The sequence below is a fragment of the Podarcis tiliguerta genome (genome assembly GCF_965153285.1).
Source record: "Podarcis tiliguerta genome assembly, chromosome: 3".
Classification (NCBI taxonomy): Eukaryota; Metazoa; Chordata; class Lepidosauria; order Squamata; family Lacertidae; genus Podarcis; species Podarcis tiliguerta.
Window position 1 is genome coordinate 89,715,587 of NC_139536.1, and position 24,965 is coordinate 89,740,551.

A 24,965-nucleotide genomic window follows, 5' to 3' on the forward strand; every position below is an offset into this window, starting at 1 on the left:
GAAGGATAGCAGGTAGGTAGCAAAATGCATCTCCAAGGGTCTGACCATAACCATGGCAACAGAGGTGGGTGTGTCTTGCATTCCCACCAATCAGACTTCAGATGCTGGTGGGACACCAGGTTTCCCCCAAATGATGTAAGTAATGGAATGGAATACATATAAACAATGGAGTGGTTAGGAAATTCAAGAAGACTTGACAAAATATGAACACTATCTATCTTTATGCCAATGCTTTTAGGGGACAATAAATTCACATTTGGGGTACACTTCCTAGATATAATTGTTTGCCCTGGACAACTTTGGAGCACCCCATTTTCCCTACTTCTGACTGGACCCTGGTATGGAGCTTTCGTGGACTGAAAAATGCCACCTTATCTACAGTAGCGGGGAGAGCAATCATGTGAAGCCATCACTAGAGTAGACTAAGACAATGGCATTAGCATGATTGGTGAATTAACATGCAATCAGCAAAGACCTTTCAAAAATAGGCTACTCTGGTGGCACTGGGCATGGTAAAACAGCCCAGTCCCTCCGATTTGGTCCCTCAGAAGGGGTGGGCAGAATAGAGAACACAAATACCTCTGGTTTCAGAACGAGTTACAGAGTGGCACCTCGTGGTCAAATGTACAAACTGCAGGCAATGCAGAAAACAATGGCTCTGATTATAAGGAGTTGATATCAGACCTTGAAGCAAAAGTGGTTCAAAAACAGCCAAGGTCAGGGGGCTTAGCTTTTTCTTTTTCTTTTTTTAAGCTGTTATTTCAGTTGACACAGATGCTAATGTCGTGTTTCTGTAGCCCACTTCTTCAAACCTTTGCCATTATGGAACGGGAGTTATTTTGAAGTGGTTGCCATGTGGTGGCGCTGCGTTCCTTTTCCTTTTCATTGTAGGCATAACCACATCGTTTCCCCGAGCCGTGTAACTCCTATTGGCTTATGTGTTTCTTGCATTTACATACCACCTAACCAGGGAGCAGGCCCCTCTCAGCTCTTACATTTGAGGAAACACGTGTAGGCAGGCACTGTGAGGCGACAATCCTTTGCACGTTTAGTGTGGGATCCAAATTGGTGCCCTTGCTCTCATGGAATAGCGTGAGAGGTCCTCTAACAGAAGAGGAAGGAATGAAATTTGGCCAATTCTCACTCTGCCCTGCAGCCCTCATCACACCCTCAAAATCTGCTCCAGGGAGTTGTGGGGGTCCCTGCAGAAGAGAGTGGAAGGTGTTGTTGTTGGGAAAACGCTGGAGGAACCAGCAAAATTCCCCTCTCCTCCAAATGCAGGGATAGGAAACCTAAAGCTGGCTTCTGAGGTTTCTCCCTAGACCACGCACCCCTCCCCAACCACAGATACCCTCCCCTGATTCCTGCTCTGCACCCTGCATGAGGGTTTTTGCCTAGTGGGAATTTATCCTTAAGCTCTTCCAGTGCCATAGCATGGGAGGGGGGGACACAATAACAGTAGCCCCTGGCGCAAAATTTCAAAACCCGGTGCTGCCTCAATGTGCCTCAGTGTGCTTCCATCGCTGAGCTCCGTTGAAAATGTCTTCTCCCTGTGAACCTCTCCGGACAACAGAGTCACTCTCCTTTTCTTATCTATGTGGCTGCGATCTCCTGGGTGACATGGATGCTGTTGGGCAATTGAATGTGCATGTGTACTCCTTTGGTTTTCCTCCCTCCCACCTCCCCGCATTGCCCCGGGTGCTAGCAACCCACGCTAAGCTACCGACCTCTGCTAATGCTTCTTGCTTGTGTAAATGGAGGGTAGAGAGGGTTGTTCAAGTATGTATAGACACAGGTCTACTGTACCTCAAAAGCCCCTCAGTGAGTGCAAATGGATTAATTGGACTCCACCCTTACCTGGGAGTAAGTCACACTCAACTGGCATTAGTTTCCCCTTTCCTTGTGTCTCTGAAAGCCCTGTGGTTGAAAGGGAAACTATCCTAAAGCCTCCTCATAGCTAAAGCCTGGCTCCTCACCTTTTTTTTTATTACTTTTACACACCAATGATCTATCGCTCCCTGCATTGCTGCAGTAGAGGCAGGCCGCCTGCTTATCCCTCTGAGCCAATATTGCAACACAGGAAATCTGCCTTTGCTGCTAACACCTGGTGTTGTTTCAGACAAGCCAGATGGCTTTAACTCCAGGCTCACATGACTGATGGTCTCGCTCTTTTGTCTAGCACAGTAACCATCTCGGGCTTGGGATGCAGATGTTGTCGCTGTGCAAAAATGACCTTCCCTCTTTCGCTTTCCCCTTCAGCCTCGGAAGCCAACACGGCAGCCCCGAACAGGGATGGCTGAAATCCTATAGCTGCTGACCTAGAGCCGCTTCCACAGTAGCTCGACAGGACTTATTTCTGGAGAGATATGCATACTGCGGACGCGGGTGGTGCTGTGGGTTAAACCACTGAGCCCAGGGCTTGCTGATCAGAAGGTCGGCGGTTCGAATCCCTGCAACGGGGTGAACTCCCGTTGCTCGGTCCCAGCTCCTGCCAACCTAGCAGTTCAAAAGCACGTCAAAGTGCAAGTAGATAAATAGGTACTGCTCCAGCGGGAAGGTAAACGGCATTTCCGTACACTGCTCTGGTTCACCAGAAGCGGCTTACTCATGCTGGCCACATGACCCGGAAGCTGTATGCCGGCTCCCTCGGCCAATAAAGCGAGATGAGTGCCGCAACCCCAGTGTCGGTCAGAGACTGGACCTAATGGTCAGGGGCCCCTTTACCTTTTAAAAGGCCTTAAAGGGCTTCGATCTCACCTGATCTCACATTGAAATCAAACCTACCTTATAGGGGAGCGGACACACTGCCGTCGTTTGCAAGCCACGCTTCTCCAAACTGCTTTGCAAAAAGTTGCACATTAGAAGAAGTTCGCACTAAAACACTGGTAAATGCTGATGAGGACCTTTTTTAATAAAACCACCACACCCTGATGTTGAAATGTGGAGAACTGAAGACTGACAAAAATGAGAAACTGAATTGTCAGATTTTATACCACTGCATAGCTCAGTTGGCTAGTGTGCAGTGCTGATAATGCCAAGGTTGCAGGTTCGAGCCCCATATGGGGCAGCTGCATATTCCTGCATTGCCGGGGGTTGGACTAGGTGATCCACAGGATCCCTTCCAGCACTACGTTTCTATGATTTGCCTATCTCTGCCATGAGGCAGAATTAATAGTACTTACTATCTGAAATTGTAAAACCAATAAAATTTATTTACACACACAAAAAGAGTGCTAACTGTTTCAGAATGGCATGCTTGGGATTCTTGAAATCTTCAGAGCCAGGTCGCAGGGACAGCTGGCAAGAGCATCTTTTCGCAAATAACACCTTGGCCAAGCAAGTACAAAGTTGTTTTGATTCAAATCTCCCGTCACGTTTGCACTTAATTCAGCAATTCAAAATCTTGGCTTAGGGCGAAGTCAAGCTGAAGCTCAAACACATATTAGTCAAAGGCAAGCTGTTCCTTTGGATCTGACTTATTTGGCTCTGTTGCTCTTATTTCCTGGCAAACGAATGGCACTCAGGTTATTAACAGTGCCTAAGGACCATTTCTCTGAGCCCAAGACAGACTCTGCACACACACACACACACACACACACACAGAAGAAGAAGAAGAAGAAGAGTTTGGATTTGATATCCCGCTTTATCACTACCCTAAGGAGCCTCAAAGCGGCTAACATTCTCCTTTCCCTTCCTCCCCCACAACAAACACTCTGTGAGGTGAGGGGCGCTGAGAGACTTCAAAGAAGTGTGACTAGCCCAAGGTCACCCAGCAGCTGCATGTGGAGGAGCGGAGACGCGAACCCGGTTCCCCAGATTACGAGACTACCGCTCTCAACCACTACACCACACTGGCTCTCACACACAACCTCCCTCTGATCACTTGTCTGTGTTAGAAAATAACTGAGGATCTCTTTTCTGGCTGCCTAACTGCAGCGTGGTATATGTATTAATCGTTTCCCTTTTTTTTACCGTTTACATATTAACTGTACACTGAGGGCTCGTCCAGACCCCCGTTTTCCCTGCCACTTTCACAGCTTCATTATCAGGTGACTCCAAAATTCTGGGTCCCCCCCCCCAAAAAAGTGATGCCATAGTTTTATGCTAGTTTAGTGGGGACGTAAGTGGGCTAAGGTGCGGCTTTTAGTGGGAATGCAAGTGGGGGCTGAAGGGGACTAAAGTGGGGACTTAAGTGGGCTATGTTGGCTAAGGAGATTTAAGTTGGCTAAGTTGACGAAGGCAACTTAAGTTAGCGAAGGGGACTTAAATGGGCTAATTTGGTTCAGTTGGCTGAAGTGGTCCAAAGTTTTCTAAGGGGACTTTAGCAGGGACTTAAGCGGGCAAACCTTTCCATGGATTGACATTTGCTCCGATTCAGCAGTAAAGAGTGGGTTTTCCAGGGGGAAGCGGCAAGGTAAACAGAAAACCTCTCAGACAGGACAAGCAGAAGTGTGGCTGCGCCCTAAAGCAGCAGTCCTGGCCCCACTTTACCCAGCAGTAAACCCCATTGAATTCAATCGGACTTACTTCTTAGTAGATACGGTTCGGTTGGTGATGTAAGGCACACATGCTTTTTACATGCTGTGCCCTGTCTCTGAGATCTGAAACCAGCTCTTCTCTGCACTCTGGAGACCAGATGCCAAACTCATTTACTTCCATTTGTCCTGGGTCATTTCAATCAGCTGTTCTCAACCTGTGGGTCCCCAGCTGTTGTTGGACTACAACTCCCATCATCCCTAAGCTCTGGCCTTGCTAGCTAGGGGTGATGGGAGTTGTAGTTCAACAACATCTGGGGACCCACAGGTTGAGAAAGGCTGACTTAAATCCTATTGGCAGAATTGAATGCCACTGTCTCTAATTGTCCCTGGTTATTATGCTGTTCCTCTGTATGTTTGATGGGTCTCACTCTCTTTCTGTCAGCTGGTTATCACGTGCTGCTGGATTCTCCTGCACATGCATATAGGAAATGCCAGAACAAAGGAATTCTGGGATGTGTAGTTCTTAAGGAAGCACACCCCCTGGGGTGCAAGAGGACAGGGCTCATGCACCTTCAATACAGATGTAGCTCCAAAGTCGAACAGAATCTGTTCCGGAAGTCCATTCGACTTCCAAAACATTCAGAAACCAAAGCACAGCTTCTGATTGGCTGCAGGAAGCTCCTGCAGCCAATCAGAAGCCCCGCTGGACGTTTGGCTTCCAAAAGAACGTTCGAAAACCGGAACACTCACTTCCGGTTTTCGATCATTTGGGAGCTGAAACGTTCTACTCCCAAGGCGTTCGGAAGCTGAGGTACGACTATAGTTTGTAGCAATGAGGAATATCAGCTGGTTTAGCTCGTTACACAATTCACAGCCACATCTCCTGAAATTACCCTTTGCTACCTAGCCTACCCGGAGATGAACTAGTCAACCTCAAAACGTCTTTTTATCTCCTGTTGGTTGCAACAAGAGATTTAAACAGGGGCTTACATCTCTCCCACTGCAGTCAATGGGACTTAAAAGTGTTGATCATTAGGCTGGGCATGACTACAGAGCTGGGCCATTGAAGCAAAACGGCAACTCTTTATTTGCATGCTTGGCCACTGTGAGAACAGGATATCTCATGCCTGGTATGTCATTGACCCACATGCTATTTCAAGACCAGTTGGCCGTTCTTCTGAGGCAGCAGCCCTGATGCAAGAGCATTTCATTGGAATGCAGGGCGATCCTTTGCATGTTTCCTCAGAAAGACATTCCGTTCAACGAGGGGCACTTCCTAGCATATATAACAGGCACACAGAATTGCATTCTTGCATTTTCCAATTAATGCCATCTCAAGGGGTGGCCTGTTAGCAAAATATGCAGAACCTCTCCCTGTGATGCAGTCTAAACTCAACTGTCATAAATAGCAATAAAATATTTTGGCTCAAGACAGATTCATGAAAACAATTATTAAAGTAAAAAGCGTAGGTTTCTTTTTTAACTTTCTTGGGAAAGGCTGTTTGCGTAGTTTGCTAAAGAAACTTGAACAGTTGTTCTAGTCCGCTTGCATCATTATTATTATTATTATTATTATTATTATTATTATTATTATTATTATTATCATCTGCCAGAGAATATAGCCTCCTTGTGAAGGTTGCAGAAAACAAAAAGAAATGAAAAGGAAGAAAGAGGCATCACAGGGTATGTTCTCCGCTCGTGAAACCGGACACCTCCACAGCAGTCTCCCATTCAGAAAAAGCAATGAATTAGAATCCGGAAGGGGCCGACTTGCTCGCAGACCTTGTTAAAAGCCAGGCAAGATGGATTTCCTGAATCAATAAACAGACGCCTGTCAGCTCAGAGAACACCTGACATTGCAAGAGGCTTTTAAAAACCCTCGGAAATCAGGCTTTAGGGAAGTCAAAACAGCTCTCGGAGTGAGCCACTCTAGATAGCAACCCAACTCTTCCATTTCCCTCAGTTATGTACGATAAGAGCTTCCAATGAATTTAGAGGGATTGGGGAGGGCAGGGGGTTGTTTGCATGTTGGCTGTGCTAACTTGTCAATCATTCCTACTAAAAGCAGCCTAAGCTAAAGGTCCGTTTGGTGTCTGTGCTTCCCCCGGGGTGGAGGGGGGGAGAGGCCTGGAGCATCTCATTAAACATCTGAAATGTTTCAGTGAATAGAAAAGCTGAAGGAAGCAGCTTCCCTATCGTGGGGGAAATGGAAGGAAGGCAGAAGCCAAAGAAACGCAGGTCGCGTCGGGTTTCCTATGCTGGAAATTCGAGCCAATGTTACAGCAAAGGCCAGCACCACGTTTGAGTCATTTCTTACTCCCGACAGAACAGGAATACACACAGAGAGAGACATGCACAGACACACACGTTGAAAACAGCAGAACAGGGGTCAAAAATTGTCGCCCAAGCACAGCACACCATACAAACACTTAGAATGTAATCCTAAATGCAGCTATTAAGGAGTAAGCCTTACTCGGTTTGATGGGGTTTACTCCTAAGCCCAAGAGTGGGGAACATTTTTCAGGCTGTGGGCTTCTCACTGGGGCCACCAGGGAGCAGTGGGTTGCACCAGAGGCAAAAATGGGAGAAGCACCAAATGTGACATTTACCTCTGTGCAGCAGACTAATTTCTACACACACTCGGAGCTTATCCACCTTACCTTTCCTCCACACTTTCCAGGCACGGGCAGCAGCTTTAAAGATCTGTGCCTGACCACTTTCTCTCTCTCTCCCCTCCTTTTTCTTTGGCTCCAGAGGTTTCCCTGCAAAAACCTGCTCTTTAAAGCTGAATTGGAACAAACAACAATCCATGGAAAACCCGAATGGCTGTTGTGGCACTTCAGCTTTAAAAAGCAGGGTTGGGGGAGGAATCATTATCTGAGCTCAATGACACATTCCAATCACACACAAATATTCAAGGAGGGTGCAAAGCATGGCTGGTGAGATGTGGCCAATGTAGGGGAGTCTCAAAGGTCAGGCAGAAGGTTGCATTTAACACACACCCCGGGCCTGAGGAAAGATGCTTAGGACCACAGAGTTTACTTTCTGACAATTTCAAGGGGTTTAAGTATCTGCCTAAAATCTTCCCTGCTGAACTCAAGACTGTGAAGTGATTAACTTGGGCTGAATCCTGTCTGGTATGCATTAAAAAAAAAAGCAACTTGCACCCAGCAGCTGGATTTTCAAAACATTTTAATTGGATTGCATTTATTACAATATATATATACTTTGCATTCAGTTCATCACCAAAATGAGATGTTACCTTATTTTCTATAATTTATTGCACTGATGCATACATATACAGAGGAAATAGTTTCCAGAAACATTAACAGTCCTAAAATATATATTTTTAAAAAATAAAATAAAAAATCATTCCTCTGACCCTCGAATTACATCAAGCATTGTAATTTTCAACACACTGATATTCCTCATTTCGTGTAGCACTTGTGGAGCTAAATGGCCATTAAATGTATGAAAATAAACAAGGATACACTTCTGGCATATTCTAGTTTAGAAGATGGGGAAACATACAAACAGAGCATATACTGGATTTGCATTTTTGCATTTAGAGTGCATTAGAAAAGGTACGTTTTTCTGTAACAGAAAACCACCAGTACACTGAAAGCAAAGTGAACAGTTTTCTTTTTCTTTCACAGAAAGAATATGAAGTAATTCAGCTATTCCAGGTTTATTTTGTTCTTTGGGAATTGAACAACACAGTTTGAAATGCGTGCATAAGAACAGCTCAGCCAAAGTGAAACTATTTAGAAACTGTGTACCTGTTTTTGTCTTTAAATTAGAACAAAGCTTTTAAAAAAGTCTTACATCTATTATTCCCAATGACCATCAAAAATAGGAAAATGTCCTTGCAGATACCCTATGCAATTGCATTCAACAGGGTATATGCAGAGTGATCTTCAAATATGCTTTAAAAAGTAACTTGAAACAAAATGTGTAACAGGGCTTAGTAACAGCTTTATTCTCTGCAAATAGTTTCACATGAACCTGAAGAAAATCCACAGCTTCAATTAGGTAACAACCCCAATGCTGTTAGAGGAGATAATTTATTATCACTTACAACCATGGCAGACCCAAGCAGTTCCAGGTCAGCTGGAAGGCAACTGGGGTCCTCAAAAATGAACATTTTGTGGCATGTGAGAGTGCCTATAAATAAGGTCAACGGTTAAGTGACTACAAACTCAAAATCTCCTCCTTAAATAGCTAGGATATACATACACACAGTGTCCACGTTAAGTGCTGCTGAGCTGAACTCATCTGTGATAGTCACGAAACTCGCCCGTTAAAGGCAATGTGGTACAGAATTGCTCAACTCTGGTTGGGTTACACACCCAGTATGTTCTAAACCACTGGGAAAACAAATATTGGCAAGTGAATTTTTACAGTTCAGTATGTAATGAGTCCATCTGCAACAGGAGAAATGTCTCTCTAAAGCTGATACCTCTTATCCTTGCAGATGTCTATCTATGGCTTTTTTGGTTCCCAAGCTGAGGTTTTCTGCTTATGAAACATTGCCAGAGATTTGGAAGCTAAAAATTGTATACCGTGTTGCTTAATTGGTAAATCTGACAGTCTAAATTTCCACTATTTATCAGATCAATGCCTGGACTTCTCTATGCAGCACTGCCGAGCTTTTGTCGCCGTGCACATGCACCCAATTAGTCTCCAAATTCACTTCTGTGGGAATCGGTGCATTTTCACGAATGAGGGAGAAAACGCTTGAGCCAGTTCCCACAGCTCGGGGCAAGATGCACAAAGTAGCAGGCTTGCATGCATGTACCTCACCATTAAAGGGAGGGGACCCCATGCGCAAACAAGGCCTGTGTATGCACAAGCCCTCTTCAGCTTGGACTTCAGTGACAAGAGTATTTTATTTTCTCATGCTACAGTTCTGCTGGTTTGGAAAGGTGTCCTAGCCAGCCCCACTTCTCGTTCCCAGTCAAACGGCCGATCAGTGGGATTTTGTGGCTGTTTTAGCTCAGAGTGTTGCGCCCCTTTGGCTCATGGAGGACCAGTAAACTTAATAAAGGCAAGCACACTCCTTCGGAAGCACTTAGCATCCTGCCCCAGCAAAGGAAGACTCTGTGTCTACTTCAAGTCCAGTCTTGTAAGCAGAGACCAGACTCTGTAAATACAGGTGGATACCATTTTGCATTTGTCCAACTGACACAGGACCTCCAGCGCATGGGTCCTTTCGGACCCAGAAGAGGGGAGAACAGGGGCAAGGCGGACTTACGGGTGCTTCGCCAACACAGACAGGGGCCCGGAACAGAACTTTCATGCAAAATGGTCACCATCTGTATATATACATACAACTGCACACACCTTAATCATGGGGCTATTCTAAAACTAGATGTGGGCTACATGTCTTACAGAATTAAGGCTACAACCCTCTACATTTACTTTGCGGGGGGGGGGTGCTGGAGCTTACTTCGGATAAGACATGTATAGAACTGCACCGCAGCCTGCAATCTGATATAAACACCTGGAAGTAAGCCTCATTGAACACAGTGGGACTTACGTCCAAGTAAATATGCATAAGGTTGTGCTGTAAACCTAGAAGGATAATTGTTTGGCAGGACCCAGGAAGCCAAAGTGAAGTCACTCCACTGAGTTTCTAGTGGGAACTGTAAAAGAGCAGTTTCACAGTGCTAATTTCTCTCTGGTGCCAATTTCGTTTTCACTATCAATAGCAAAAGTACCACTGATAGGAAGAAGAGAGACTAGGGCCGCAATCCAGTACAGAGTGAGGCATATTTATTTATATATACAGTCATACCTCAGGTTACAGGTGCTTCAGGTTGCGTTTTTTCAGGTTACGGACCGCCGAAACACAGAAGTACCGGAACGGGTTACTTCCGGGTTTCAGCAGTCGTGCATGTGCAGAAGCACTAAATTGCGCTTTGCGCATGCGCAGAAATGCCGAATCACAACCCGTGCAGTTGCGCCGCTGCGGGTTGCAGATGCTGCAGGTTGAGAACGTGCATCCCGCACGGATTACGTTTGCAACTCGAGCATCCACAGTATTTATATATATTTAACTGTGTGCTGGATTGCAGTATTTGGAGCCAATTCCAGCTAAACTTAGCTGGAACAAACAGCACAACCGTATACATATCTACTCAGAAGTAAGCCCCACTGGCTTCAAGGGGACCTATTCCCAGGGTAGAGGGTACAGAACTGCAGCCTAAGTCACTGTATCCAGCGGAACAGGTTACCCATCCTGGTGAACTTTAAGTTCCATTGAAAGTTGGCATTCGACTGCCTCGAGAGAGACCATGGTGTGCCTCTCCAGGGGTGGTCAAATTGTTACATTAGCAGCACCAAATTGACTTCCAAGCCTGGACAGTGAGTAAGAAAGTCCTGGGCTGCCAGGACCCCCCTTTCTACCTCACTGATGTGGTCCAAAGGAAAGCAGAGCAATCTTAGGGACTACACTCCAGATCTGTGTAGGGTGTACTCTTTAGACTTTTACTCTCCCAAAGTTATCCCACAAGGGCAACGGAGGTTTAGGATCAGTTTTTTCCTTCTCCTAGATGAGCTACCTTCCCAGGTTAATGAGACCCATCCGCCCCTCACTTCCCTCTGAAGTAGAGGCAGAAACCACAGTTTTGACCACTGGACCCACAATTGGTCTTGTCCGCTCAGTGTGCCAGAGCCTGTCTTCACATGCAGGGGAAGCCCCTAACTCACTCACCAGTGGTACTACTGGTACCATACCCCCCTACAACGCAGTACATGTAAAAAAGGGCACGTGCTAAAGGAAGAAAATAATGTGACTTAATCATTGTGACTCAACTGAAACCATTTTCTTTACTGTTGACCTATTAAAACTGTAATCATGAAATACATTTTTTTTTTTTTTAAGGCAGAATACAGAGACGATAATTTCAGGCTCTTTGTACATAATATGGCCGTACAACCTGTCCGAATGAACTGAGAACCTGCTGAATTAAAAAGAAACTGCGGGTGGGGTGTATCTGAAGGTGGCTTCCAAAATGGCTCCTTCCCAGTTGCTTTTCTCCTGGGGGCAGCAACATGTTACAGTACTTCTGCTCTCCAAGAACAGGAGGAGAAAAATGGCGGGGGGAAGCCACCTTCAGAGGGGAAGCACAATCGGGGGAAGAATTCAGCAATGCTCTTTTGCCTGCAACTTCATGTTAAATCACCCCGCAAATCCTGAATTTAAAGAGATCTGAGAGCAACCCACAGATCTGGCACCATCACACCTGGCCTATCATCAGATAATACCCCCTAAGGATACAAGAAGAGCCTGCTGAATCTGGCCAATGACCTGATTAAATAAATATCATTTAAAACAATGCAACTTTTTTTAAAAAAACATTCTTTTTTGTTGTTTTGCTTTAGTATTATTTGGCATACGGCAAGTGGAAGCCTGCATTTTTAACGAAGGCTGGCAACTTATAAAAAGCAGCTTCTCTGAAAACTAAAATAAAAATTGCCTGGAACATTCACTTGTAATGCATGCCATTAAATCTCAAGGCAGTCAAATGCCATCAGCTACCCAAAAAAAAAGGGATCAGGACCTATTGCAATCATGCAGAGAAGAAAAAAACCTAAGATTGAAACATAAAAAGAAAACTCCCAGTGACAGCTGGTAATATTATATGGCACTCAAATTATATTAAAGTTGTGGGGAGAGAACCATAGCAAGAGAAATTCGTCTCCTTCCCCATTCAACAAAGGAGTGCACATCAATCACAGCTACAGATAGTGCAAATGAAAAAAAAAAAGTGTTGGCCCAGCAACACAGCTCCCTTGAAGTTTATCAAGCAAATAAAGGCCACTTCTGAAAATGCTTTTTTCGCAGTTATGGACGGAAACCAATGTACCGTGTACCTGCCGAGAAGGGTACATATGCATTTCAATGGAACCCGTTTTCGTGGCGAACACACACAGAAGCAGCAACCTGGAAAGACCTCCATATATTTTGCTGGGAAACACACTGATTGGCAAACAACAAAGTCATGACTAACCTCTAAGACCATTGACTTCAATGGGTCTACTCTCGGTTTTACAGGTACGTATGTCATGCCCAGCTGGCTCAAGGGTGCATAAGGTATCTGAGCAAATTGTATCGTATGAAATGGCCTGAAGGGTATTGTAATGCAAAACAACCAGCATGTCCAATCACTCCTTAATTCAGGCACAATTTGATGTGAAATAAGAACAGCAGCTCCAGTCCCAATCCTTTTCTTACTGTAAATTATAGCCTTGATCCAGATTAGCCAACATGCACACATGTCAGGCAGCACTCAATGCTGCTTAACCCCCTTCTTTTGTTCATTTTAAGGGAGCTGCACCGCAGTGTTTCTTATGCAAACACACAAGAGCTTTTTTAAAAACAAAAAGCAACAACCCTCAAGTTTAAAATCCAGTTTGGCATTATAGAACTGGGAGCCACACACTCGGCCAGTTCAAGCTAGTACAGCAATAGTGACGATAGCTGTGTGCTACATAGACTAGCTGTAGAGTGTGTAGACCAATTGACTTTAGTTCAATAAATCGTATCATACTTTGTGGATCAAAGGGTGGCGGTGCTAGTAAAAGCAGGCATTTCCGCTCAGAGGTTTCGAATTCTGTCTTCCTTCTCTACCTGAAAACTTGGGGCCGGAAGACCCCCAGTGATGCCTCAGACTGGAACCACATCCCACAAAAAAGCAGGCATGGGAAAAATGAAGACCCATTGCTTTCTAGAAATCCCATCATCATCATCATCAAGGCACTCAGAAATGCCCTTCTGTAATAAGACTATATGGCATGTATCTTGAGCCTGCTGCAGCAGCAGGAGATCTGGGAGCGTGACATTCAGAAATGTTACTTTACAGGACAAAAAGAAAAAAAGAAATTTCTGAACTGCACATTTAAACAAAATGTTCACTACATCCCAAACTCCGGGTGAACTGCAAATGGCAAAATCCAGCTGCATCACCGAAGAGTGTTCAAACTGCTGCCGAGAAGGTTCAGAAGCCGATTATTATGGCACCTGAGGATGCATCTCCTGGTTTTCAAAAGGTGGCAGCGGATCTCTCCAATATGTGAACTGACTGTAGGTGTCAGAACAGGGGAAGTCTGAAGAATGGCTTCTTTTCAACAGGGGAAATACGTGATCTACCACTTCGCAGAGCCTCACATACCTGGACAAACAGAAAAAGAAAAAGTTTATTATTACCACTGCCTAATAAATTGGATATGCTGATATCACGGGCTGCATTAATACAGCTATTTTACCCACATTTTAAGACAGAATAATTAAGGAAATTACAAGAGACCCACAGAGTCAAATATCCTGTTTCTGAATCTGATGTGTGACAGTACGATTTGCTGAATCGTTGCTGAGCCAACGCAGGATTGCCTTGGAGCTTAAATGCAACGGCACAGCTGCAAATGTGCTGAAAAACAAGCTTTTTTGTTCAAATAAAGAAAACTGGGACTTTCTCATTTTTAACTACTGAATCACAGAGTGATTACCTAGCACGTAACTGAAGTAAATCTTGATAATATCACAATCTGAACTAGATGACCCTCGTGGTCCCTCTTAACTCTGCCATTCTGTGATTTCAAGGCGGTCCAGTTAATTTCTACTGTAAAACCCAGAATCAAAGGAGAACTCCACCCCACATTAGGAGCAAGTGGACTGATACTCACGATGAGATGTTGGTCTTTGCATGCTCTTGAATTAGCTCTCCTTTAGGATTAACAGTGAATATTCTGTTTAGTGAAACTCCCACTTGCTTGTATGAATATACATCCTGGGGGGGAAACAACAAACACAAAAGGTAGGTTCCCCCTCAGTATAAATCGAAAACAGTTTACCTTTCTAAAATGCTTATAATATGTGTTTTACTTCACAGGGTAAAACAAAGAAGGGTCAAGTCATGTGCTTGCTAAATCCCCATGTGCATGAATGTGATGCAGATTGGTGGGAGTATTCTGGAAGAAAGGGTTCACGTGATCAGTTTGATGACTGAGGATAACCAGCAAAGTCAAGACCCACAAACCACAAGACATTTCTGCCAATCCCATAAGACATTTGTGCAGGTCTCCACGTTCCTCTCCACTTGACCAATTGTTATGGATTGAAGAAATGTTTCACAAAACCACATAGAAGTACAGTGGTGCCTCGCAAGACGAAATTAATTCGTTATGCGAGTTTTTTCGTTATGCGAGTTTTTTCGTCTTGCGAAGCACCGCTGTGTATTGACGGTTTCCCATAGGAATGCATTGGCGGTTTAAAAAAAAAAAGCGCAAGACGTTGCGTCTTGCAAAGCAAGCCCATAGGGAAATCCGTCTTGCGAAGCAACTCAGAAAACGAAAAACTCTTTCGTCTTGCGAGTTTTTCGTCTTCCGAGGCATTCGTCTTGCGAGGTACCACTGTAACATGTTATTGCAAGTAGCATGAAACTACAGCATGAACCCCAAACATTATCTACAGAAGCTCCTCTCTGGATGAGTCCTCATAAAATAATAATATCACAAAGGTACTCACAGCAGGCCTATTGCCAAAAGCAGCGTAAAACGGTTCTGTGTTGGGATGAAACAAGTTTTTGATGTCCGTTAGGCACTGAACTTTAAACTTCTCTGGCTTCTTCTCTATCACTTCCCTGAAATAAACATCACACGCAAAAATAGAAGTGCTTTAGAAGTGCTTTATCAATGCAACACAGTCATTTTTCTTAGGCTAAACACAACATTTTAACTGACTGAACTTCAGATTCCCCCAAAAAGAATTGTAAAGATACTCATGGTTCCTTGTTTTAAAAAATGGAAGCTTCCAAACCTAAGTGACATGGTTAAAGATGAGGCGCAAATAAAATGGCCAATGTTCACCTCTTTAGTCTGATTGATTTAACTTAAAAAGAGTTAAGCATGTGCCTAATTTACCCACTCACATTAAGGGATTTATTGTACTCTGTTGGACTGTGTCCAAGGACCGAAAATAACCTTATGTCACATGTGTAAACCATTTTTGTGCATTTTATGCAAGCCTCTGCATTCTAAGGAAATAGCATCATTGACGCAACCACAAAATCCATTTTGAGCACACCCTCATAAATAACTAGCAGATATGGTTTGGCCCAGGGACGCGGGTGGCGCTGTGGGTTAAATCACAGAGCCTAGGACTTGCAGATCAGAAGGTCGGTGGTTCAAATCCCCGCAATGGGGTGAGCTCCCGTTGCTCAGTCCCAGCTCCTGCCAACCTAGCAGTTCGAAAGCACGTCAAAGTGCAAGTAGATAAATAGGTACTACTTTGGCAGGAAGGTAAACGGCGTTTCCATGCGCTGCTCTGGTTCGCCAGAAGTGGCTTAGTCATGCTGGCCACATGACCCGGAAACTGTACGCCGGCTCCCTCGGCCAATAAAGCGAGATGAGCTCCACAACCCCAGAGTCGGCCACGACTGGACCTAATGGTCAGGGGTCCCTTTACCTTTACCTTTCTATGGCTTGGCCCACTCAAGTCTCATCTTGTAATAAAGATGTGGGATCCTTACAGCTGAAGCTCAGAAAATATTTCGGACAAATAAGCAACCCCAACCACTAGCAAGCCAGGCAACCCTCAACCCAGTGAAATTTCTAGAATGGCAAGTTTCCGTGTTCTCTTACCTGTGGAAAGCTGAGAACAAGCTGCTGGGACTCAGTAATACAGGCCCTTGAGGGAGCACCGTTCCTCGCTCGTTAACCCAGTGCAAGTATCCTCGGGTCATATCCGCCATCCCTATCGCACGTGCAGAACAGTATAGGAACTTATACCCATTTCTGTTTCAAAAAGAGAAAACAGTTGCCATTGTCATCAGAAACACGCTATCCAGAATCACCTTTAAACATGTGAGTTGATATTGCCTTTTAATATCTCCCATGTATTGGATAAATTGTATTATGGAATATAGCATTTCCTTCCATTACACCAGTCCAGCCAAAAGATTTAAGCATTCAGAGCCACTAAGGCTGCAGTCCCATGTTCCAATATGAGGGTGTTTAGTACAACTGATTTCCATAAAAGCTCTGCATGGAACAAGGGGACAGAGATGGCTCTGTCATTGGGCCAGGTGAACAACTGCCTCAAGCAGCAGGTTTTAGGGGTCCGTTCATTGGCAGCAAATTGCCAAGGATTTAGCTTTGTGAGGAGGTGCAGATACAGGGGAAGGATAGGGCGCGGGAAGCCAAAGCAAGGCTCAAGGCATGTCATGTGTCTGAGGGAGCAAATGACTCTGAAAGTCAAAGGAGGACAGGATGTTGCCGCAGACTAGACCTACGAACCAACCCCGAAGAGGGAACTGACTGAAAGTCAAGTGGGGAACTGACTGATCTGATAAGCAGAGTGAAAATCAGCTCCCTGAATACAAGAACACAAAAGGGAGGGATTCTGTAAGGGGCAGATGAACACCCCCGCCCCTCGCATACACACTCACACTGTTTCATTTTAGACACCTACTGAAAACCTTTATGTTTCAGCAAGCCTTTCCAGACACATGATTCAGTCACCTATATTTGTTATTTAAAGTTTTATAGATGTTATATTCGGTTTTAATTATGATGGCTTTATGGACGGCTATTTTCATTTCATTTATGGTTTTTAGCAGTGTTTTCTATTCATACTCCGCTTTGGGCAGCTTTTTGATGATGCTGTTTATATAAATTCTAGATTTAAAAAACCGCAATGTGAAGCAAGGTATGACTGTACAACCCAATAATACTCACTGGCTGACTTTATGGTACAATTTGGCAATCCCTTGATGTGTCCAATCTTTGCCAAGAGTGGGCAAAATATGACCTAAAGTATCTGACCTGGAAAAAGAGAGGATTGATTGATTGATTGAATAGACTAGAAGAAATTATTATCTGTTACTTATTAACACTGTTTCAGCCTTGCCTTTGGCGTAAATTCTTCTGTGAACTTTTTCAAAGAACTCTTAAAAGAGAAAACCATTTCATCCCTCTTTGACTTTAGAGTAGCATTGGAATCAATACAAACACTTTATTAATTATTATTATTATCATCATCATTATTTCATTTCTGCTCCATGTTTGCTCCAAGGAGCTCCATGTAGGATACATACATCTTCCCCTCCCCATTTTATTGTCACAACAATCTTGTGAGACAGATTAGGCTCAGAAACAGTCGCTAGCCCAAGATCACCCAGTGAGTTTCATGGATGAATGGGGATTTGCAACCTCGTCTCCCAGGTCCAACTAATACAACACACTAACCACTATACTGAAATGGCTCTCCTATGGATCAGCTTGCTGAATCACCAGCATTATTACTGATTCTTGGCTACAGAAATCTGTGTGTCTTAAAATCAGATGAGATGGACATAAGATTAACTTGATAAGAAAACAAAAGCAGAACATTCTTAAATGAATGTTAAACAGTTAAAAACAAGCAAAGCAAAATGAGAGAATGGAGAAGCAATAAGCAACAAAGGAAACTGCTACCTAGGGCTCACTGCAATGTGCAGTCTATACAAGTCTCCCTATCTCCCATGGTTCACAAACGCCAACCAGAAACACAAGAAAGCATAAAGGTTTATGCCTCTCTATCGGATTGGCATTATGACTTTTGAGTGGTGCTGTTGCGTCATGTGATGGAAGCAGATGGGAGATTGGTCCAGTCATCAGTTTGGCTTGGCACATCAGCTTGGACTGGGCCACCAAGACTGGGCAAGAGTCCTGGAATTGGAAGGGACCCTGAGAGTCATTGCTTAGTCCAACCCTAAGCAATGCAGGAATCTCAGCTAAAGCATCCATGATAGATGGCCATCCAACGTCTGCTTAAAAACCTCCAACCAAAGAGGGTCTGCTGCTCTCCAGGGGAGTTAGTTTCACTGTCGAGCAGCTCTTATTGCCAGAAAGTTCTTCCTCCTGTTTAGCTGAACTCTCCTTCCGGGCAACTTGAATTCAACAGTTTTAAAAAATAGCCCCAGTGCATAGAGAGCATTGCAAGTGTCTCCCATTATTTTCCACACTGCTATTTCGAACTTTCTGATGAAGCAGGCAAAACTGTTTTCCCTGAAGGGGAACTTGGCATACTGTGTGCCTTGCAAAGCGCTCACCTCGTAATTGTGCCATCAATGTCAGAAATAATGACCTTGTCATCCCAGTTCCACAAGTAGATGGTGCCTTCACAGCGGCATGTCCCTTGGTACTGTGTTGTAACACTGAAAATCACATCGTTGGGGCCATTCTTAAGATTCAGGCTTTTCTGTCGAAAAAAGCACAAACAAAACCAAAACCCGGATTTCAAGTTATGCGCGCTGACAAACCAGATGGCTCGGAATATTATTAAAGCACAGTTCTTAAAGGTCTGGCAGTAAATCGCTTTAGTCACACACATTTAAGTCCCTTCTCTTGCATTACTGAACAAGGAAGCAGAATTACAGTCAAGGTAATAAGGAATTCTGCTGTATAGCCAATGGCCTGGAATGTGCAAAGCAGGTAAAACAAGAAAATAAAATACGAGGCTCAGCAACAGCAATCTGCTATGTAAACCACTTAGAGGTTTTCACAATTAAGCAGTATGAAAATTTTGTTTTTTAAAAAATAAAAAACCCCAATCTTCTTATTGATTTTAAATGTCAGTCAATGTACTGGTTGGGTTACACCTTCCTGGGCTTTTTTGGTGCCCCTTGTTTTCTTATATCAACCACTTCATTAAGCAAATTTTCTTTAACAACACTCAAAAATAGAATCATTGTCCTTCACCCAGTGTCTTAATTTCTATGGGTGGGGTGAAATGTTGATGTGAACGTAACTTACAAGCTGTTCTGAACTGAGTCGAAGGGTCTTTTTGTAACCCACTCCAGACAATAATGGAAGATGACCAGGGTTTGCTGATGATGCAAAGGGTTGACTTGAAGCTCTAGGGTCTTCATCACTTGAAGAAGACTCATCTTTGATTCTGAAACATCATACACAGGCACATTATATATATATCCTGAGCAAATGCATATAGGCATCTACTGAAATACAATAAAACAGTAAATGCATGAGCTGCAAGGCCTCTCAGGTTTATAAATGCATTTTTATAACATTTATTACTTTTTATTTTATTACGATTGTATACCATCCTCCCTCCAAAGAGTTTAGAGCAACATTCAGGGTTATTATTCTCCTCCTCTCTGTTTTATCTTCACAACAACCCTGTGGGTAGATTAGGCAGACAGAGAGAGAGAGACAGAGAGAGACAGAGAATGAGAAAGGAGAGAGAGAGAGAGAGAGAGAGAGAGAGAGAGAGAGAGAGAGAGAGAGAGAGGCCTGAGCCACCGCCCCCCCCGCCCCCCAGTGTTGGGCAGGGATTTAAAACCAGGTCTCTCCAGTCACCCTACCCCAGTGGCTCGCCATCATATTCATAATATTGACTTGAGGAGGGTACTTTAAATAAAAGAATTGTCACACATCCTGCCAATCGTGCACACAAATAAACACACACACAGTTGTACCTATACATTCAGTATAACAGTGTGATATGTTGGAAGTTAATGTCTCTCCCATGAAGAAAAACTCCAAAGAAAAAAAGAAAGAAAGAAAGAAAGAAAGAAAGAAAGAAAGAAAGAAGGCACACTGGGGTCAGAAATTCTAGCCCTGACCCCTCTTCCTGGTGCAATTTCCCTTCACATTCACACCTGCAATCTGAAGTGGTACAGTTAAAACAGAAGTAAGTTATCGTGTTTATTATTATTATTATTCAGAATCTGCACATCAGCTCTTACTGGTCATTCCAGACACACACAAACATGGGAGAACTAGACCCACATCCCAACTCAGCTTCGAAATACATGGGGCCTAAACTACTTCACAGTACGCTGCCTCTCTCTCTCTCTATATATATATATAAAATATTATCCTGAGCAAATGCATATAGGCCATATAAATGTAGTAAGTTGCTGCTATTAATGAGAAGGCAAATGAAGCAAAACTTCTAAAGCACTACATAAGCTGAAAAGCAGGACAGAAACGATTTAATACCTGTCTTGAATGTTTGACTCTTCTTTTCCACTCAGACCTGGCACGGGCTTCGTTTCCTGTAGGCGAAACGTTAAGAAGGTGAAGAACAGAGCCGGCTCTGAAAATTACACACGCAGTTTACTGTAGAACCACCTGGTGCATGGAAGAGGGGAAACTCCAGCTGACCGCCTCCCTGGCCTCCAAGAGGACAGGAGGAACACCTAGGATGAACCAACAGCAAGGCCTACTCTTATCGCTGTGTCTGCTCTGTTCTGTCCCCCTGATCTCAGTGAACGGCATGTTTGCAGTACTCAAAACGCAGGAGCAGACAGCATGGCAGGTCGGGTCGTGGCATTGCTCCCTGACAGCAGCAGCATCACCACTGCTTACCAACATGAGGCAGGAACAAGGTTGGAGGTGCAGAGGCACACCAGCAGGGCCAATCCAGCGCCACAAGAGTTTGGCTGTGCAGTCCCAACCTCAGCATCACTCTGCCCTGCCCTGGTAAGTGCGCAAAACAACAACAAACCTCTGGCTACATGAAACATATTCAATAAACACACAAGACGTAACCGGCTGTACGTTTGAAAAAATAATATATACTATTCATTGTGCAGTGGTACCTCAGGTTACATATGCTTCAGTTTACATATGCTTCAGGTTACATACTCTGCTAACCCAGAAATAGCACCTTCGGTTAAATACTTTGCTTCAGGATGCGAACAGAAATCGTGCTCTTGTGGCACGGCAGGAGCAGGAGGCCCCATTAGCTAAAGTAATGCTTCAGGTTAAGAACAGTTTCAGGTTAAGAATGGACCTCCGGAACAAATTAAGTACTTAACCCGAGGTACCACTGTATTGAATTGCAGATTTCAACAGAAGTAGCTCATAAAGTTCAACAAAAAAGGTAGAAGACCCAGTGGATCAGGTCATTCTCTAATCAGTTTATGCATAAGGTCCATATATGTGAAAGTGTCTATTCCACCTGTCTGTTCATGGAGTCCAACAATCCACACGAAAGGTTGTTACAGTTCCACAAGAATCCTTTCACAGAGTCTAAGACAAGGATTTCCAGAATATTAGCCTTGTTTCGCGGTCCTGGGCTTCATCAGTAGTGCAAACTCATATATGATATCACAGGACAGTGGATCTTATAGCATAGTAGTAGCTGCTGTCTTAGACTCTGTAAAAGGATTCTTGTGGAACTGTAACAAACTTTCGTGTGGATTGTTGGACTCTATGAACAGGCAGGTGGAATAGACACTTTCACATATATGGACCTTATGCATAAACTGATTAGAGAATGAACTGATCCACTGGGTCTTCTACTTTTTTCGTTGAACTTTATGAGCTGCTTCTGTTGAAATCTACAATTCAATACAATGAATAGTATATATTGTTTTTTCAAACGTACAGTCGGTTACGTCTTGGGTGTTTACTGCCCTGGTAAGTGGCAACAACACCACCGTTGGGAGGGCAGCAGTGCCTTCCAGCAACTGGCTGCTCCTGCTCCTAGAGGAAGCACCAGTTGTTATGGTTAATAGCTACTGGCAGACCACAGCTCTTAGATGCTTGATGGAGGATAGGTCCACCCATGGTTGTCAGATAATGCAGCCAAATGTTCAAGTAGCAATCGTGTTCAATCTGTCATATAGGGTAGGTACGAAGAGCGGGTGCCCATCACCACCATGGCTTGCCTGAAAGCTTCCTGACAGAATCAGGCTGAACACTCTCAGAGACATAATGCTCAGCTCCATGGGCCTTTCCCCCCAAACAGCAGGGCAATCTTTAGGTTCTTAGATAGTGGCTTGAGAACACTACTTGAGCGCATATATACGCAGGGTTGTGCACATGCTGTGCTGATGCGGGGGGGGGGGACCACCAAGTGCAATATCGGGCGCAGAATTCTGCATCCTGAAAACCTCCACTTTTGTTTTTAAAACAAGTTTCTAGCCCTTATTGTTGCGAGAATGTAATTAAACATCTGCAGGCAACATAGGATGAAATGCCCTCAGCTATGTCTGAAGGTTTCAATGTTCAAGGTCTCAGTGCTCTGCATCGTTACTTAACCCCTCCTCATATGAGCAGCAAAATAAATTAAGCAAAATGTCAAAAAGGGTAAGATAATTTTATCGAAAATGCCCCACAAATTCTTCACAAAGTTTGCAGGTTACAGAATTCAACTCTTCTTTCTGCTAAATTTGGGTTGCTTAGGAACAAAGTCAAAAATACAAACTTTTGGTTATCAGGCACTACACACAGCCCCATATATATGGTTTTCTAACCTGGGGGGAAATTCGGTCCATCTAGTTTCCAAACTTACCTCTTTGATAGAGCTATTCCTCCCTCGCCATGAAAACCACCATCTTCCACCTTTTTTTGGCATCTTATCCCTCATTATAGAATCCACAGTGGCCTGTGATAAATGGATGGTAACATAAATAATGGAACGGAACAAAAAGTAATCTAACTCATGCAAACGAAAATATATATTTTATATAGAAAAAAACAACAAACCACACGCAATTTAAAACTCAAGCAAAGAGAGTAAAAGGAAACATACTATCTGTGGACCACAAATCTTGTCAAAGCAAAACCTAATGGTATCCAGAACTGTACGGAAGTAACTTAAACAAGAACACTTACAAAATTTAAAAAAAAAAGAAGAGAAAATGGGAACGAAACAAAACGAAACAAAAGCATAATAAGCCATTAGTATAATGTTTAGGAGAGAGGGGAGAAAGAAGTCTCTACTTCACAGCTGTTTAGTAAAAATCATAAAGGGTTTCTGCTGGTAAGAAACACGGATAGGCAAGATGGTTCGCTGTCCAAAGTAAATAATAATGAAACTAAGCAGGATGGTTGGTTTAGTGTCTCTTGAAAGCTAATCAGGAGAGTACAGGCTAAGAGGTATAATGTAATGAAACATTCAGCACCAAAATAGCCGTTAGTTGCTTCTTGATGAAGGTGAGGAAGTTTATTTCTTTAACATGTTGGACAGCAAAAAAAATCCTAATTTGTTTTATCCTACAAACAAATATGCAAGTTCAGTGCATATTCTCTCCATGTGGCCTTATGTCAGGATTGACAGCAATTAAAGCAAGCCCAACCTATTCAAATTCACTTGGATAAATTCTGAAAAAAAGAATATCTGTGCTGATCCACACAGGAGGATTTGCTACTTGGTGACTGCAACCATAAAGCAATTATATGCATGCACAAATGGGCCATTACAGATAAAGCAACTGGGCGGGGGGGGGGGGAGAGAACTTTCAGGTCCCCTTAAAGGTAAAGGTAAAGGTAAAGGGACCCCTGACCATTAGGTCCAGTCATGACCGACTCTGGGGTTGCGGCACTCATCTCGCTCTATGGGCCGAGGGAGCCGGCATACAGCTTCCGTGTCATGTGGCCAGCATGACTAAGCCACTTCTGGTGAACCAGAGCAGCGCACGGAAATGCTGTTACCTTCCCGCTGGAGCAGTACCTATTTATCTCCTTGCACTCTGACATGCTTTCAAACTGCTAGGTTGGCAGGAGCAGGGACTGAGCAACAGGAGCTCACCCCATCGCAGGGATTCAAACTGCCAACCTTCTGATCGGCAAGTCCTAGGCTCTGTGATTTAACCCACAGCACCACCCGCATCCCCTTACATTGCCTCAAATGCTAATGCCTTCCAAGAGAGTATTTTCATATTCTGATGCCAAAGCTTACAACAACAAAAATGCCTCAGAGTTATTTACATGCATGTGTGAACTGGACCTGTGTGAGCAATGGCGCAGGAGAGAATGTGGCAAAAAGAATGCTGCAAAATATGATTCAGACATGGTTCCAAATAATCCTAAATCAGCACTGGCGACAGCAGGTAGCTACATATAGTTCCAGCCAATGGTCTCTGATTTCTTTAAGACCTGTTTTGGCTACAGCACTGTGGCACCCTGAACCCTTTGCTAGAATTGATAGATCTGAATTTTATTGATCTATCTGTGGATATTTCTTAAAAGTGTGTCTCTGTCATCCCTCAAGAGGCAAGAGAGATGTGTGCCACTGAGTCCCATCAGTTCATCAAATGCTAAACAGATCAAGAGTTGTTTCAGCCTAGCTGCAGGTTAATATCAAACTACAACAGCTCTGGTTCGGCTGTCAACAAGCAGAGAGGTCCGTAGCTAAATATAAATGTATCCAGCATTGGACTTTCAAGTTGGAGTTACACTTTAATAGCTATTTTGCACGAGAGATGCTATACTCTAATCTTTCTGTCCTCCAGCAGAGGACACTGGGATCAAAGGAAGGCTTACAGCCTAACTTAAAGTTCAGCCTTAGCACACAGTTCTCAAGAGCCACTGAAATCAATACAACAAATGAGCATTAATCAAGCTTGCCTGCCTGCAAAAAGAAGTTCAATTGTCGAGATGAACTGTTCGTTCCTAAAGGTTTGCTGTTTGAATACAAGTCAGATTCATGAAGTCACAGGCGCATCCTCAGCCAAAGTCTAGAAAATGTTG

The 24,965-nt window shown here is 43.8% G+C and overlaps 1 protein-coding gene across 8 annotated transcripts in view; it reads right to left on the reverse strand.

Moving 5' to 3' along the window:
- Nucleotides 1-7,653: 7,653 nt before the first annotated feature.
- LPIN1 (lipin 1) overlaps nucleotides 7,654-24,965 on the reverse strand; it is an 83,503-nt gene continuing 66,191 nt past the window's right edge. For 6 of the 8 annotated variants that reach the window (XM_083431584.1, XM_083431585.1, XM_083431586.1 and 3 more), the window contains 9 exons: nucleotides 22,786-22,878; nucleotides 20,484-20,539; nucleotides 19,275-19,416; nucleotides 18,572-18,720; nucleotides 17,217-17,303; nucleotides 16,122-16,274; nucleotides 15,007-15,121; nucleotides 14,166-14,269; nucleotides 7,654-13,654 (listed from right to left, as the gene is read on the reverse strand). In XM_083431584.1, the coding sequence (XP_083287710.1) occupies nucleotides 13,495-13,654; nucleotides 14,166-14,269; nucleotides 15,007-15,121; nucleotides 16,122-16,274; nucleotides 17,217-17,303; nucleotides 18,572-18,720; nucleotides 19,275-19,416; nucleotides 20,484-20,539; nucleotides 22,786-22,878 (1,059 nt within the window). In that variant the 3' untranslated portion in view covers nucleotides 7,654-13,494. The remainder of the gene's footprint in view (nucleotides 13,655-14,165; nucleotides 14,270-15,006; nucleotides 15,122-16,121; nucleotides 16,275-17,216; nucleotides 17,304-18,571; nucleotides 18,721-19,274; nucleotides 19,417-20,483; nucleotides 20,540-22,785; nucleotides 22,879-24,965) is intronic. The other 2 variants (XR_014508952.1, XR_014508953.1) reach the window with 1 other exon arrangement.